The sequence below is a fragment of the Tympanuchus pallidicinctus genome, unplaced genomic scaffold (assembly GCF_026119805.1).
Source record: "Tympanuchus pallidicinctus isolate F22 unplaced genomic scaffold, pur_lepc_1.0 scaffold20, whole genome shotgun sequence".
NCBI lineage: Eukaryota > Metazoa > Chordata > Aves > Galliformes > Phasianidae > Tympanuchus > Tympanuchus pallidicinctus.
In genome coordinates this window covers 3497086-3509100 of record NW_026294722.1, presented here as the reverse complement: position 1 = coordinate 3509100, position 12015 = coordinate 3497086, and the positions used below count along the sequence as shown (strand labels likewise).

The 12015-nt window shown below is 51.6% G+C and overlaps 2 protein-coding genes across 3 annotated transcripts in view; both read left to right on the top strand.

Moving 5' to 3' along the window:
* TGM2 (transglutaminase 2) overlaps positions 1-12015 on the top strand; it is a 136640-nt gene that overhangs the window by 34546 nt on the left and 90079 nt on the right. The window lies entirely within an intron of this gene.
* On the top strand, positions 13-11636 carry TTI1 (TELO2 interacting protein 1). Of its 2 annotated transcripts, none has more exons than XM_052684242.1 (7): positions 13-2497; positions 2932-3120; positions 3893-4041; positions 4876-5016; positions 5995-6199; positions 6903-6990; positions 7097-10358. In XM_052684242.1, the coding sequence occupies exons 1-7, from the start codon at positions 208-210 to the stop codon at positions 7131-7133; spliced, it is 3099 nt and encodes a 1032-aa protein (XP_052540202.1). In that variant the 5' UTR covers positions 13-207; the 3' UTR covers positions 7134-10358. The 2 variants fall into 2 exon arrangements, with proteins under 2 accessions (XP_052540202.1, XP_052540201.1); XM_052684241.1 differs by lacking the exon at positions 7097-10358 and adding an exon at positions 10365-11636 and having other exon boundaries at positions 14-2497.

Here is a 12015-nt window from a genome sequence, read left to right as displayed (position 1 = left end):
CTTTTAGTAAGAGGACGCGCACGCGCAGCGCGAGCAACCGCGACTTTTCTAGCGGCGCTCTCCCCGCTGATCTCTCTCGGGCCGTTTGTCGCGCCGACGACCCGCGCCGCGCCCCCGTCACTTCCCGCACGCGGGGGCCTCGCTACGGGAGCAGGTAGGCGCTGCCCGCCGCCCGGCCCGAGGCTCCGTTCCGAGGGGCGCCCCGCCATGGCCGTGTTCGACACCCCGCAGGAGGCCTTCGGGGCGCTGCGCCCCGCCTGCGTGCAGCTGACCAAGGCCCAGACGGTGGAGAACGTGGCCCAGCTGGAGGCCCGGCTGGCGGCGGTGGGCGCGGGGGCCCTTCAGGAGCTGCAGGAATACGTGCTGTTCCCGCTGCGCTTCGCCCTCAAGGTGCCCGGGCCCAAGCGGGAGCGCGTGGTGCAGCGCGTGCTGCGGTGCCTCCGTGCCGTGCTGCTCGGCACCCGCGTCACCGACCCGCGGCTGCTGCGGGAGCTGCTGTCCGAGCTCTGCGCCTGCCTGCCCGCCCCGCACGGAGCCCCGGCACCGGCCGAGGAGCTGCAGCTGGCCGCGCTGCAGGCGCTGCTCGCCCTGATGCGTTCTGCTCAGAGGGATGCCGTCGCCGCTCTGTACCGGCCTTCCTGCCTCCCGCTCCTCGGCTTCGCCGTATCTCTGCTCCTGGGTCTGGCGGAGCGAGAGAGGGCGAAGCAAATTAAGCTGTCCGCTTTGGAGTGCTTGCAGGTCCTGCTGCTGCAGGGCGAGTGCCAGGAGCACCGGTGGCTACGCGAGGAGCAGGCACAGCGATGCGGGGATTTGTTTGCTTCTTTTCTGCCCGGCGTTTCTCTTGCGCTGTCTCGGATTATTGCTGGCGATGTCAAACAAGGGCACAGAATCACTGTTTCTGCCATCAGACTCTTTTATCAGGTCGTTGTCTCGGTAATGGCTGATGAGCAGCTAGCCAGAGTCCCGAAGCAGAAAGAAAAGCCGCCGGTAGAACAAAGTAGGATAGCAGAACTGATTGTCCATAGAGGGCCTGAGTGGAGCAAAAGTACGTCAGAAAAACTCTCCCTCCTCCTTCATAAAATCGTGGAACTGTCTTCGGTTCACTCTCACTGGAGAGTGAGACTGGAGCTGGTGGAACTTGTCCATCACTTGCTGAGCAACTGCAGGCTGTCGCTGGTGGACTCGTTCACCCACCTTCTGAAGGCCTTGGTGGGGCTGGTTAATGATGAGAACAGCGAAGTGCAAAGCAGGTGTAACGAAGTGCTGCAAGGCATTGCAGAGCAGCAGGTGATAACACAGAACAGGGCTCTCGCTGATGTTCTCTCAGAGAACCTCCATTCCCTTGCCACAGCCCTTCCCCGCCTGATGAACTCTCAGGATGACGCAGGCAAGTTTTCCACTTTGAGCTTGTTACTTGGCTACTTGAAGCTGCTGGGCCCCAAGATTAACATTGTCCTCAACTCTGCATCCCACCTCCACCGCCTGTCCAAAGCACTGATGCAGGTTCTGGAGCTGGATGTGACGGATGTGAAGATAGTGGAAGACAGACACTGGGGCTGTGTGGGTGGGTACGACCCCTCAGGCTCCGTGCAGCACGGCGTGCAGAAGGGCAGAAGTCAAAGGAAATACTTCCGCTTCTTCACGGAGGAAAAAATTTTCCAGCTCCTTCAGCAAGTTTGTCGTGTTCTCGGCTACTATGGGAACATCTATTTGCTCGTGGATCATTTCATGGGGCTGTACAGCGAGTCTGCCGTGTACCGAAAGCAGGCTGCCATGGTCCTCAATGAGCTGATTGTGGGAGCTGCTGGCATGGGGGTGGATGTCCTTCAGGAAAGGGAAGTTTCGCTGAGCATGGATGATCTCAAAGCATCCGTAACGTCCATTCTTGAGGAGTACACAGACCAGGCAAACTGGTATTTGATCACTAGCATTGACACAGAGGAAATCGGCCACGAGCAGCTCTCTGTGCCGCGCTCAGGACTTGCTGCCCTCCCAGGAGCTGCATGCAGCAGCATTCTGCCATCCCCGGACCCTCACGTAACGACGCGCACCATGAACAGCAACGTGTGGCAGCTCTGCATCCAGCTGGAGGGGGTGGGCTGCTTTGCAGCTGTCCTGGGGGGAGAATTCCGCCTGCTTCTGCTGTCAGCTCTCTACCCAGTGTTGGAAAAGGCCGGTGACAGAACTCTGCTCATCAGTGAGACGGCACAGGGGACGCTGGTAGACATATGCGAGGCCTGCGGTTATGACTGTGTGCAGAGTCTGATTAATGAGAATTCTGACTATCTGGTGAATGGGATTTCCCTGAACCTGCGCCAGGTGGCACACCAGCCACATGCTGCCCAGGTCCTGAGCACGATGCTGAGGCACTCGGATGCCAGCTTGCTGCCACTGGTAGAAGACGTTATCCAAGATGTCCTGTCTGCACTGGATCAGTCTTACAGTGACCAGGCTTCTACCTTCCTCGGTGTCCTCCACTCCTTAATGGCAGCTCTAGGTATCTAAGTGATGTTTACTTTGCATAATTCAGTGTTGCTGTGACTAAAGGTCCCTGGCTTTGGCATTTGGACTCGCCATGGGAAGTTTCAAGTAGCTGAGGTACTGCAACATTTACTTATGGGCAATAATAACCAGTTTCTTTGCTGATGGGCAATAATAACCACTTTCTGGCCTGCAGAGTTATGGGGGTGTGGTTCAAAAAGGGTAATTTTACTCCTCCCATAATTGTTCTGTAGAAGCACATGGGGTGTATTGCTGTGTCCAGCAGGGTTTTGACAGTCACAGGAGGCCCTGGTGATGCGACAGCTTCTGCCTGATTACGCACTTCAATCCCACACTTAAAAGCCATGTTCATATTAAGGAAACTGTGATAGCCTGTTGTCTTGCAGGAAGGAGTTATGAATGCTTAGTGATGCACCAGTTCTTTTGCAGTCCAGTGGTTTGGGCCATCCTGCAGCAAGGAGCACCAGCGGAGGCAGGCTGAGGAGAGGCAGAGCAGGACTGTGTCCCAGGTACAGCAGGAGATAACAAGTCAAGAAATGGAGCGATTCTTCCTCGACTACATCAAGCAGAAGCAGATTGCAGAGGGCAACCTTCCTGACTCGGGTGACGAGGAGGCAGGTCAGTACAGGAGCTGAGAATCTTCAGCTTAGAGAAAGACGGTGATTTCTGAGGCTTCCTTTTGTCAGTTGAAGATCTCTGGGTGGGGTTGAAAGGTTGATGTGCTCGTGACAATCCCAGGTTTGCTCAGAGCTGATTGCAGCTCCTGTGAGGTGCTGCTTGGTGTTCTTGCTTTGTTATGTTCTTGGGGAGAAAAAAAACTGTATTTCCTCACTCATAAAAGACCACTGTAACAGAGTCCAGGACCCAAACTTACCCCTTTTCAGAATCCTGTCACTAACTCGTGACAGAATCCTATTTCAGCTTCCTCACCCTCCCCCAGGAATCCCTATACCATTTTCTCCTGTCTCATAATGCTGCTTCTTCTTTCCCACCTGGCCTTGGAAGGCCCTGCAGACATTCATGTAGGGAACTCTGTAGTCTTTACTGGGCTATGCTGCAATCCTGACCTTTAAATACTTCATCTTTAAATATCCAAGCTTTTCATTTTTAATAAAAATCAATGGGAAATAAAGAAGTCTGTGGTGAAGAGAGGCTGCAAATGTCAGATCAATTGCATTGTCCAGTGAAGAAAGCAAAACTTCCTCAGTCCCACAGTCTGAATCTGCCATTGAAGTCGCAGAGCTCAAGCATATACTTGACTATATCTAAACATGCTCAGAAATGCCAAAGGTCTCATTTGGGAATTTGCAGAGTAGCCGTGGGTGAGTTTTCTGATCTCCCAGAATTTCCAAGTCATTTTCATGGTTTCAGTAACAGTTTTGTCCTCCAGACGAGGTTCCCCCCCTTGCTAAGCCCGAGCCAAGCAACTCTGACACAGAAGGAGAAACTGCACTGCCAAACCATGCTCAGCTGGCCAAAGATGTGATGGAGAGGTGCATCCATCTGCTGTCTGACAGGAACCTCCGTGTGAGGCTGAAGGTGAGTGAACGGTGGTGTAGGGGCAGGTGGTGCCCCTGGAGGGGCTGGTAGCCTCCTCAGAGTACACAATGCACGTGGGGCTTCCTGCTGTCTCAAGATTAGTGCTGACATATTCAGGACAGGCCCTCCAAGCGTCAGCAAGAAAAGGGAGAGAGTTTTCTGAAAGTATTCTGTGCAAGGAATGGCAGCCAGGCTGCGTGTGATCTTAAGGGTGGCTTTGTGAGAGCACGTTTCCTTGGTGCTCACAGTGAAGCCATCATGCCTCAGCCTTTGGTGGAGGAAGGAGAAGCGTTTTTGTCCCATCCTCCTACTTCAGGCTGTAGACTTCACAGACTAACAAATATTTCAGAAGTTGCTGGGGTTGTGATAAGCAAAGCTAGAAGCCTGTTTTTTTTTTTTCTTTAAATTATGAAATCCTTTGAAGGTGTCCTCCTTTTAAACTGCAAAGCAAGACAGAAAAATGCAGCAGTGAGGCATAACCCAGATTCTTACTACAGCAGCCTCAGCCCTATGAGGTGATTCCTGCTGCTGTGCAACAGGAACAGTGGGGTTCTGAGCACAGCTCAGCCTGCAGGATCCGGCTAGAGATCCTGTCCTTATTTCTGCCTGGCCTTGTACCCCTGCGTGAGTTACATCACTGTGCTGCGTGTTGATTTCAGAGCAGGCCAACGCTCTGAGCAGTGCTCAGTTATCCCAGCTCCTGCTGAGGTGAAACCGTACCCTTCTGTGTTAGCATCTTTCTTTGTCCTTGCTGCCTGCTGTGAGGCTGGGCATCCACCTGAACGCCTGGCGCCGCAGCGTTCTGAAGCTCCGTTTCCTATCCCTTGTGCACAGGTCCTGGACGTGCTGGAGCTCTGTGTGACTGTGCTGCATCCTCACAGAAACCATCTGCTTCCCATGGCTCATCGTGTCTGGCCAGCTCTTGTCACTCGGCTGATTAGCGATGACCCTCTGGCAGTGCTGAGAGCCTTCAAGGTACAACAGTGAATCTTTGCCAACAGCCTTCAAGCTGGTGCTTAGAAGGCAAGCAGCTCACAAGCTATTGTGGCCAGTGGGAGAAACTCTGACTTTATGGAATCATTTTTGTGATGTTTTTTTTTTTTAAGTGTGGTTCAGAAAACAGGATCACCTCCCTGCACTGGGTAGGTTTGTAGCCCTCTTAACCACAGCATGTCCACAGATAAGATCTTGATACTGTACAGTGCAGCTTACCCTTGCTGGAAGCACAATCTCAGCAACCCCTTTTGGAAGTCTTAGTCTGAAGAGAGGGGAATGTTTTGCAATTGAAACACTGGCAGGGGAGGGAAGAGGTTAAGTGCAGACTTAGCCTCATAATAACATTTTAAAGGATTTCCTGGCCATGCCAACTGACAGCATTCTCTTCCTAAATCACAAGTTGCACAAAAAACGCAGTGCCTGAGGTTGACAGCTCCAGAGTTGCCCTGGGCTTACTCTGCTGTGCAGAATGAGACTCATTTTCAAATCCTTCAGTGGGAATAAAAGGAGAGTTTTGATTCCCCAAATTCAAGAAGCCATGCACTGGAATTTCAGAGTAGCCGTACGTCACGTGTGCCTGCTCTAAAACAAGGGCAAGATCACCGTGCAGGACTGACTCTTGAAAAGCATCTTCCATCAGAGGCTCCTCCAGCAGTTCTCAATAGGCCCTCACAAACCACCCTTACCTTTGCCTTGCTAAGAGAGAGGAGAAGACCCAGGAAGTTAGCAGTGTGAAACTGAGCAGCAAGGTGCAGCTCACCCAGCCTCTGTCAAACATTTAGCTTCTGCTTTACCTGGGAGGTGGGGGCAGCTGTGGTCACATTCCTTCCCCCTGTAAAGATAATCAATAGAGAACGTGTTGCTCAGAGAGCTGCTGCTGAGTGCAGTAATCTGGAGCAGCCAACTCACAGACCTGTGGGTGCACTTAACCTCCAGTAACTGAAGTTTCTCCACTAGGTGCTGTGTACCCTGGCACAAAAGTGTGGAGACTTTCTGAGGCAGAGGTTCTCCAAAGATGTCCTGCCTAAGCTGACCAGTTCCCTCCTCAGCCAAGCTGCAGCGAGTGCTAGAGCTGGGCCTGTGTACAACCACACTCTTGCCTTCAAGTTACAGCTGGCTGTGTTGCAGGGACTGGGTTCCCTGTGTGAGAAGCTGGACATGGGTGAGTAGCAGGGGAAGCGTGGACTGTGTGACATCCCTGTGTGCTGTAACTCCTCTTGTCAGGACTAACCAGGCCTGCACTGGATTCCCACCCTTCTGGTGCCCCACAGACTGATCTCCAGATTCATCCCATCCTGCTGGGCCTTAATCTGTCCTCTTTCTGGAGGGTCTTGTTACTCTTCACTCCCCAACAGAGAGTTTCCCAATACCACACAGAATCTGACAACTCGCCCTGTGTGTGCATTAGAATGTGCATTAAAACGTGTGTGAAGTGGAATGTTTGAGTTGCTGCAGTCAGACCTGCTGGGCAGTGCTTTGTTCTCACCTGAACACCAGCACCCAGGTGAAACTTCTGGCTAAGCTGACTGGTTCCATTTTGAGGTATCTCTCTGGATGACCCTTTACATGCAGCATATTGTTCTTCTGTGGAACGAAACTCTCTGAAATTCTTCTAGGTTAAATTTCTGGAGCTGACTTTGATGGGGGAGAATGCTTGCTGGCTGGCTGCTATTTTCCTCTCTCAATACTCTTGATTGCTTTCCTGGCTCCACAGCAAGATTTTCAAGAGGAGAGGTCAGAAGAGCTCTGGGTCAGACAGTTCAAAGGCTCAGAAGCCCATTGCTGCCAATTTAGAGCAGATTCTATTAGGTGGCAGCAGCTGAGTAGGTTACCTCCTACCCTTCTTTTCTGTTCCATTTCTGCAGGTGAGAGTGACCTGAATAAAGTGGCAGATGCTTGCCTGGTTTACCTCAGTGCCAAGCAGCCCATGAAGTTGCAAGAAGCTGCCCAGAGGTAACATCTCTTAGATGCAGATCTATCTGGTGTACAAGTAATTTGGGGAGAGGGGGGAAACACAGCAACCCCTTTCCTCTTGCTCCTTTCTCATTCCTTTTCCCAGCACGTCTCCATCTGACGTAGAAAAGAGTCTCTCATAGAATTTCTCAGGTGTTACTCAAAATAAATTATCCACGTGGATCAGACCTGGCAGAACAGCTCTGCCGTAGTGTCCAGCTAAATGGCTTACCTCTACCTGCCAGCCCATAGCTAGGCAGGAAAAAAGGCCTGTTCCCCCCAGGCTCAGCCAGGTGGACCTGTGTTGCTTAGGTCGCTGTCGGTCTTGGCACCAGTCTTGCTCTGCAAAGGCTGGGAGAGGTTAAAAGAGCACAAACAGTTCAGGTGAACACGCATTAGCCCTATGAGACGTTGACAGACACACTTTGCCAGTTGCTGTTCAAAATCCTACTCGACACGTTCCTGCTGTCAGGATAAGAAATGGCTGCTGCCATATGTTGTCACCTGGAAACAAGGGCAGACATTTCAGCAGACAAAACGCGTCCAGTTACAGAACACAGGAAAAGAATAAGAAAGCCACACGTCTCTGTTTCTGCTGAAGATGAGGAAGAGCCACCCTCTTTGTGTGGCCACCTTCCCTCCCCTAATGGGAGAGGCAGCCCGCTGCGAGCAGGCAGGGTTCAGCAGGCACAGCAGATTTCAGAGGGCAGGCTGTTAAAAAGGGAAAAGCTGTCAGCTCCCTTTCACCTGAGTGCAGGCCTCCCAGGGGTGTGCGAGAGCTTTTGTGTGGCTGGGCAGCAGCTGAGACAGACAGAGCTTCAGAACTGCAGCCATACCTTTGTTTGTATTCCGGAGTTGGTGAGAGTCAGTTTATTTTTACCTTAGTGGCTTTTATGGCATCGCAGCAGGCTTCAGCAGCATTTGTTCTGCAAAGGGGCTCTTTGCTGTAGGCTTGCATATCCTTGATACAATATAATGTTCATCTGTGTAAGCAACGCTGGCGTGGAAAGCAGAACGCCAGGATTTATCTGTTTGGAAACTTAAGCTTTTAAATCATTAACAAAGCAGGCTGAAAAGCTGTGTAATTTCTCACACGCACGCTAGGGATGGAGGGGGGAAAGACTGAATTAGCCATATGATGTGCATTTAGGCAAGGGCAAATCATCAGCCTGCTACATGAAATATTCTGCAATTTAAATGCTTCTAAAAACAGATAGAACAGAACTAATCTTAGCTGCAGCCCGAGTGCCAGCATAACTCAGCTTTATCACTACCAAAATCATACAGGGTAAAAGGATGTCTGGAGCCCCCGTGCCATGCTGATTGATGCTAACTGGTTTTTGCTCACCTTTTTGGTTTCTTATGCTGCTCATGAGTTGTGACCTGCCAGGAGGAAGGTCAGCTCATCCAAAGCCAGCTGCAATAACTCCCCTCATTGTCTAAGCCTGATTTTAAAGTGAAGGTTCTGTAGCGAAGCGCTGAGCAGCGATTTTGGGCCCAGGTGCTGCCATCACCAAAAAAAATAAGTAGATTTTTGTCTTCCAGGAACGTTACGGTGCTCCAGGGAGGCCATTTAATCCCATTTATGGGACCCCGTAGTTTTATTGGATGAAGCAGTGGGAGTAAGTGAATTTGGTGAATGCAGCTTTGTGCAGAACTCAACGGGCAAAAATAGATGCTGGGAAAAGAAGAACTGCAGCGTGTTTGAGGCAGGGAAAGCAGGGCTTTCCTATGACTGCTGGTAGTATTCCAGGAGATAAGCATTACCCAAATCTTGGTTTAAGAAACCGAAACACCAAGGTTTGGGAAAAGCAGGGAACATAGGGACAGCTTTGCTTTGATGGAAAACGAGGCAGCATGCCTTCAAGGAAGGTGAGCAGACATCGTGCAGCTGAGGGGCTGCACTGTGAGGGGTCAGGAATGAGATGGGGGGGGGGAAACGGTGCAAACCAAAACGTGGATTTGAGCACCTGATCCACTTCTAAATGGCATCACCCCTAAGTTCCTCAGCTTGGGAAAAAACAGAACATCAAACCCTGAAGGAAAAGGGAAAAAAAAGAGAGATGAAGAAATTGTCACTGGCCCATGTCAGCGCTTTACAAATAGCTGGGCATTTTTCTCAGCTTGAAGTGACTGTTGTGAAATTTACACTTCTTTTTAATAAATGTTTACAGCCTGGGAAGTTTCCCATTTGACCTTTCCGTCACCATTCTGGGGAGGAATGCTTTTTTCTGAGGCACAGAAATGATTTCCCTGCTCGTGCTGAAGCCTGCAGTGACCCATCTCCAGTTATTACCCAGCACAGCTGCGAAAGCCAGGCAGGCTGGTTCTTCTGCCAGCCCATTTTTGTGCCATGGCTTTGCTCTGAGCCTGGGCAAAGCCCTGTTATCAGAACAGCCTCACTGCCCTGTGCCATAAGAACCAGTTGGTTCACACAACTGGAACAAATTGGAGCAATTTGGGGATCTTTTTAGATACCATATTTGATTACACAGCATTAACGACATCCTTTGCTTTGACTGTGCAGCTTATTGGATTCTTACTAACAGCTGTCATTTGCAAGCTGGGCTGAAACCCACTAAGACAGCCACCTGCACGTGGCAGCATTCAATGAAATGATATTGAACTTAAAAAGAAAAAAAACCAACAACAGAAAACAAACCTGGATTAACCCCAGGTTTGTTTGCCATGGAAACAGGTTGCTTAGATACTACCCAAAGAGTTTGGAACTGCAAGAGTCCAGTTGTTCTTGAAGCTGCTGCACAGCAGTCCGGGTTACAGGAGATGATCCCAGGCCGTGAGCCATTGTGGGCATGAGAGGCAGTGGAGTTGTCTGGGGAGCAGCAGATCCCTTGGGGAAGGGTTGGAGACCAGGAGCTCTGTGCTGTGAAAATAGGAGTGGAAGCTGGGGAGATGGATGGCAGGAGCACAGCATTCCCACATTGACTTCCCAGTGATTCATCTTCCTTGCCTGCTGTGATCCATCCCAGGCTGAAGGAATGGGGATGATTTCTGTGCAGCCACCCACCGTAAGCCAGGGAGACAGAGGGGACCTGCTGCTCCCTGCAGTCAGCACAGTTTGCTCCCACCAGCACAGCCAGCGAGCACCAGGCAAGGGAAGGAACTCAGCTTTCTGAAAACGCCGTGTAGAAGGGGGAAAATGTAGAGGCAGTTCATAAGAAATCAGAGTGGGGGAGACTGGAAGACAGACCCTCAGAACAGCATTCAGCTCTTAGAGGCCAACCTGGAAAGCTGTGTAGGTTGCAGACAGAGCCAATGCGTTCCTGGGCTGCTTATAATGACCCCACTGGATGTAAATGAGAAAAAAAAAAAGACTTTACTCATCTCTCCTTTCTTCCCATTGCTTTCTGAAGCGTTTTCCACCACTTAATGCGTGTGGACCCTGACAGCACCTGGCTGTTCCTGACTGAGGTGTGCTGCCCACAGCCATACGAGGCTCCTCACGCCAGCCTGCAGCCCGTGAAGCTGCGTGGGATGGGGAGGCAGCGCGATGAGTTCACCAACAACATCCTGCTTCTGCTGGAGGAGCTGCAGCAACAGGAGAGCGCAGGGGCACAGAGGGCACCTCCTCCGTGAGGACCTTCACAGCAGCTGGCAGAGAGGAGAACCGCCGCCATACAGCTCTCACCTGGGAGAATCCCAGCAGCGATGCCCAGCGTCATTGCAGGGGAAACCACGGCCCTGTTTGGGTCCCGACTGAGGCGCCTTTTCCCCGTGGGTGAAAGGTTTTCTTTAAGCAGTGTGTGAAGGTGAGGCGGGTGCCTCGTCCCAGCTCCTCCGGGTTTGCACTTTGCACGCTGTGCTGGAGGAGATCGGAGGGTCAGAGCACAGCTCTTTCCAGATCTGCAGGACAAAGAGTTGTTTTCCAGACATGACTTCCCAGCACTCGGTGGTTGGGTGACATCCCTGCAGACCGGCACCCCTTGCCCCTACAGCTGTTGTGTCCCGTCCCCACCTGGGACATCTCTGCCATCTGAAAACTAATGCTTCACCCTCCTGGAGAGGCGGCACGTTAGAAATCCTCTTCTGATATTAACTGAAATCAAGAACAACAGTTATATCCGTTTACAGGGAATGCCTCACCAGTATCACTGAGAGCAGCATCCTGTTTTCCCCTTAGCAATAGCCAGGTTTTCCCTTATAGTTATTTAAGCCAGGCCAAATGAATCGTGCTGCCTGATTCTTGCCGTTGAGCCGCTGCAGATCCTTTAGATAAACAGCCAGCCTTGATTTACAACTTGCAAGTGATTTAAGAGTCCCCCTTATTCCCAGATTGCCTGCCATTTCTTGCAGGCTATTTCTCAAGCCTCTCCAATCCTTAACGCCCACCCCAAGGAGAAGCATCAGGCTGCTGGCTGCGTGCATGTGGCCAGACGATGACATTTGGTGCAAGGCTGCAGGTCCTGCTGCACTCACCTGGGGCTGCCCCGAGCCCTGCAGGCACTGCTCCATCCACCCCAAACTCATCAGCCTCGTCCCACGTGGCCTCTGGCAGCCGACTGCTCGCAGACAGAGCCTTGTGAAAGTTTGATGCTGGTAACACAGAAGGGCAGATCTCCACTCTCATTTCAGAAGCAAGCTCAGAAATAGAAAATGCAATGAAATAAATGGGTTGTTACATGGGACCAGCTTTGTGTGTTATTGCCAGGGATCCTGGCTGAGCATCTGGAGTGCAGTGCGGGGGCTGCTGAGGTGGTTTCCCTCACCTTGGTTTTGCTTAGGCTTTGCTCCTGGTTGTTTTTCCATGAGGAACGCAGCTCAGTGGCTTTTCACCAAGAGGTCAAGGCTGCAGCTCAGCTTTTACCCTTCGTGCTTCTTCCTCAGTCCACACAGCACTTAACATCATGCATTTGGTCCAGGGGAGCCTTTCAGAGCTGATCACCCGATGAGGGAAGGCAGGAGAGGCGGTGGGCGAAACGTTCCCTTCAGTCTCCAAAGCTCTGCTGGGATTGCTGCAGGATTGCTGTAGCACTGCTCAAAACCTGTTGCCCAGGCACAGCCACC